General features: G+C 41.3%; 1 protein-coding gene across 1 annotated transcript in view; it reads left to right on the forward strand.

Moving 5' to 3' along the window:
- megf11 (multiple EGF-like-domains 11) overlaps positions 1 to 2,719 on the forward strand; it is a gene marked incomplete in the record, with an annotated part of 85,176 nt that overhangs the window by 46,660 nt on the left and 35,797 nt on the right. Inside the window, 1 exon segment of the mRNA XM_014013685.1 lies at positions 1,644 to 1,780. Coding sequence (XP_013869139.1) covers positions 1,644 to 1,780 — 137 coding nt within the window.

Here is a 2,719-nt window from a genome sequence, read left to right on the forward strand (position 1 = left end):
GTGTGTGTGTGTGTGTGTGTGTGTGTGTGTGTGTGTGTGTGTGTGTGTGTGTGTTCACTCAATGCCAAGGAGGAAAACTGTTGCTGCCCTTCAATCTGAGAAGGGTTATTTCCGAACAACCTGTACTCTACCATTCCACAGTGAAAAACAAAAAATCACAAGTGGGGAAACATTTAACAAAACTGCCCATTTTCCAAGAAGTTGACGTCCCAACAAATTCAGCCCATGGTCAGGCTGTACAGTTCTCAGAGCCCTTTCTTAGTCTCTACAGGCAGTACAGTTAGAAAAAGACTGAAAAAACATGGCTGGTTTGAAAGCAGAACATGGCACCACTGCAGAACTTTTGGAGCCGAGACTTTTGAGTAGATGAGACCAAAGTAGAGATGCTTTGATCACAGCACATCAGCAGAACTCCTTATACCAACTGTTCAACCAACATGGTGGTCGACGGGTGAAGATTTAGGCTCCACAGGACCTGGGCACCTTACAGTCATTGAGTCGACCATTAGCTCCCCTGCAAACCAAAGTTTACAAGAGTCAAATGTGAGGCCATCCATCCGACAGACGAAGCTTGGCCCAAACTGGGTCTACAAATCTACAACAGTTTCGCTATCAAGCAGGTGCAACAGTCCAGGCAAAGTCTAAACTAGAGGGTGACGGTTTTCACTCCTGTCCCATCCCAATCCAGAGTAAAAGACAATTCCTGTCCCATCCTGCTCCTGGTAAAATGACTCCTGCTCCCATTCAGCATGGCTCCAGCTCCTGTACCACTCCCATTTGTTTCTTTATTTAGTCTTTAGGCAATATGAWGAATTGGATTTGAGCTTCTCCCTATTTCTTTCCTGCCAGTTCTGTGAGCTTCAGGGCTTTACTTCAGACTTTACGTTGCAAATCAATTTTTACCACATTGGTTTCTCTGCTGGTGTTTGCTCCCTCCATTGCTGCTGTTCTTTGAATTCCAGTGGAAAGCAGCAACCGTAAGCCCGGTCGGCTTCTGGGTCATGTAGTTCATTAACTTGCGTTACAGGTTAGACTTATTGAAAGAAAACTACAACATGGCAGACCTGTCCTATGTTGTTTCTGTTTTGGCTTGTCCTATTAGATGGTCCTTTATTTTTTTTATCATGTACCATTCCAATCACGTGGTCAATAGTTAAGGAAAGAATCCCGGGGGAATCACATGATCCATGGGATTCCTGAAGAAAATGTCAGCCTCTAGTCCAAATCTAATTGAAACGCTGTGGTGGCATATTAAGAGAGCTGTCCAGAAACACATGTTTGCAAGCTTTAATGAACTGAAGCAATGGTGTAAAGAAGAATGGGCCAAGATTCCTACACAACCATCTGTGAGACAAAATACAAAAAACATCTACCTCAAGTTATTGCAGCTTAAGGTGACTCCACAAGCTGCTGAATCATGCTCTTCACGCAGAATATTTCTATTTCGGTTGTATTCTTTGTTTAATAAATAATGACATATATGCTGAGTGTTTTTGCATACCTCAGGTTAGATTTTAAATATGTTTAGAATTTAGTAAAGATCAGATCATTATGTCCTGATGAGTCAAACCCTAGAATCGAGAGTCGTTTCCTCATGACTGCATGCTAAAGTGCAACGTTTTGTTGGCTTTATTTTTTCAAAGGGTTCAGTGTGTGCCCAGCCCTGCCCTCTGGGTAAATACGGCATCAACTGCAGCAAAGACTGTTCGTGTCGTAACGGCGGCGTGTGCGACCACGTCACGGGGAAGTGCCACTGCGCAGCTGGCTTCAGCGGACGCAGGTACGACACATCCGACAGACAGATGATTAAATTATCATGCACAAAAGCCTTCTGCGATGTACTTAGTGCAAACTTTTACACTCTGACTTTGAAAATAGGTCAGACAATAGCATGGTTTATTGATATTTGTATTTAATTCAAAAAGGATGCTTTTATGCAGATACATTTAACAGTCACTCACTGACCTATTCTCTTTGTGGATTACTAAATGAGTCAAAAAACCTGACTTTTATGTTTTTTTAAAGATAAAGGCTATGCTATAAAAAATCTCACACTCAAGAGAAATGAGCATTTATTAACACCCATTACTTCATCTGAAGGTGGAGTGGAAGCTTTTAATGGTGGTGTTTATGCCTAATTAATCTCGTACTACACGCTGCCCAGAAAGGTTTCACGTCTTGAGCCTCCATCCACATCCTCTCTCAGCCTGTCCATTGATCTCACCAAAGGCTATATGCTGTTTGGGTTCTGCTCATTAATTATAAGTAATGGGCTTATATTAAGGTCTTGTCGAAATACGCAGATCTTTTTAGCTTCCCGTGCCTCCTGGAACAGCCCAGAGCAGCCTGCATTTATTAGTTCAACTAAAGCAATTGTCTCTTTGATGGAAACACTTCCCTTTACAAGACCTTTTCTTTACTTTATTATTTTACAAAATTGCTCTCATTCATTTTGTCAGCGGCAGGTGAATTAACCTGCCAGGAGTAATCTGAGACTGTGTTAACCCCCAGCTTCTCCTGTCTGGTATAATAATACAGTTCCTCCCACCCCCACCTGATAAAACTAACACTAGGGTAATTTAAACATCATCCATAACTTGAACATTTAATAGCTTTGTTAAACTTCTGAGACTGGGATCCCCTCTAATACTGTAAAGTGATTTAATTTTTTTATTATTAAAAAGACAAAAAAAAAAAACATTTAACAAACCTAAATTCA

The sequence above is a fragment of the Austrofundulus limnaeus genome, unplaced genomic scaffold (assembly GCF_001266775.1).
Source record: "Austrofundulus limnaeus strain Quisiro unplaced genomic scaffold, Austrofundulus_limnaeus-1.0 Scaffold104, whole genome shotgun sequence".
Lineage (NCBI taxonomy): Eukaryota > Metazoa > Chordata > Actinopteri > Cyprinodontiformes > Rivulidae > Austrofundulus > Austrofundulus limnaeus.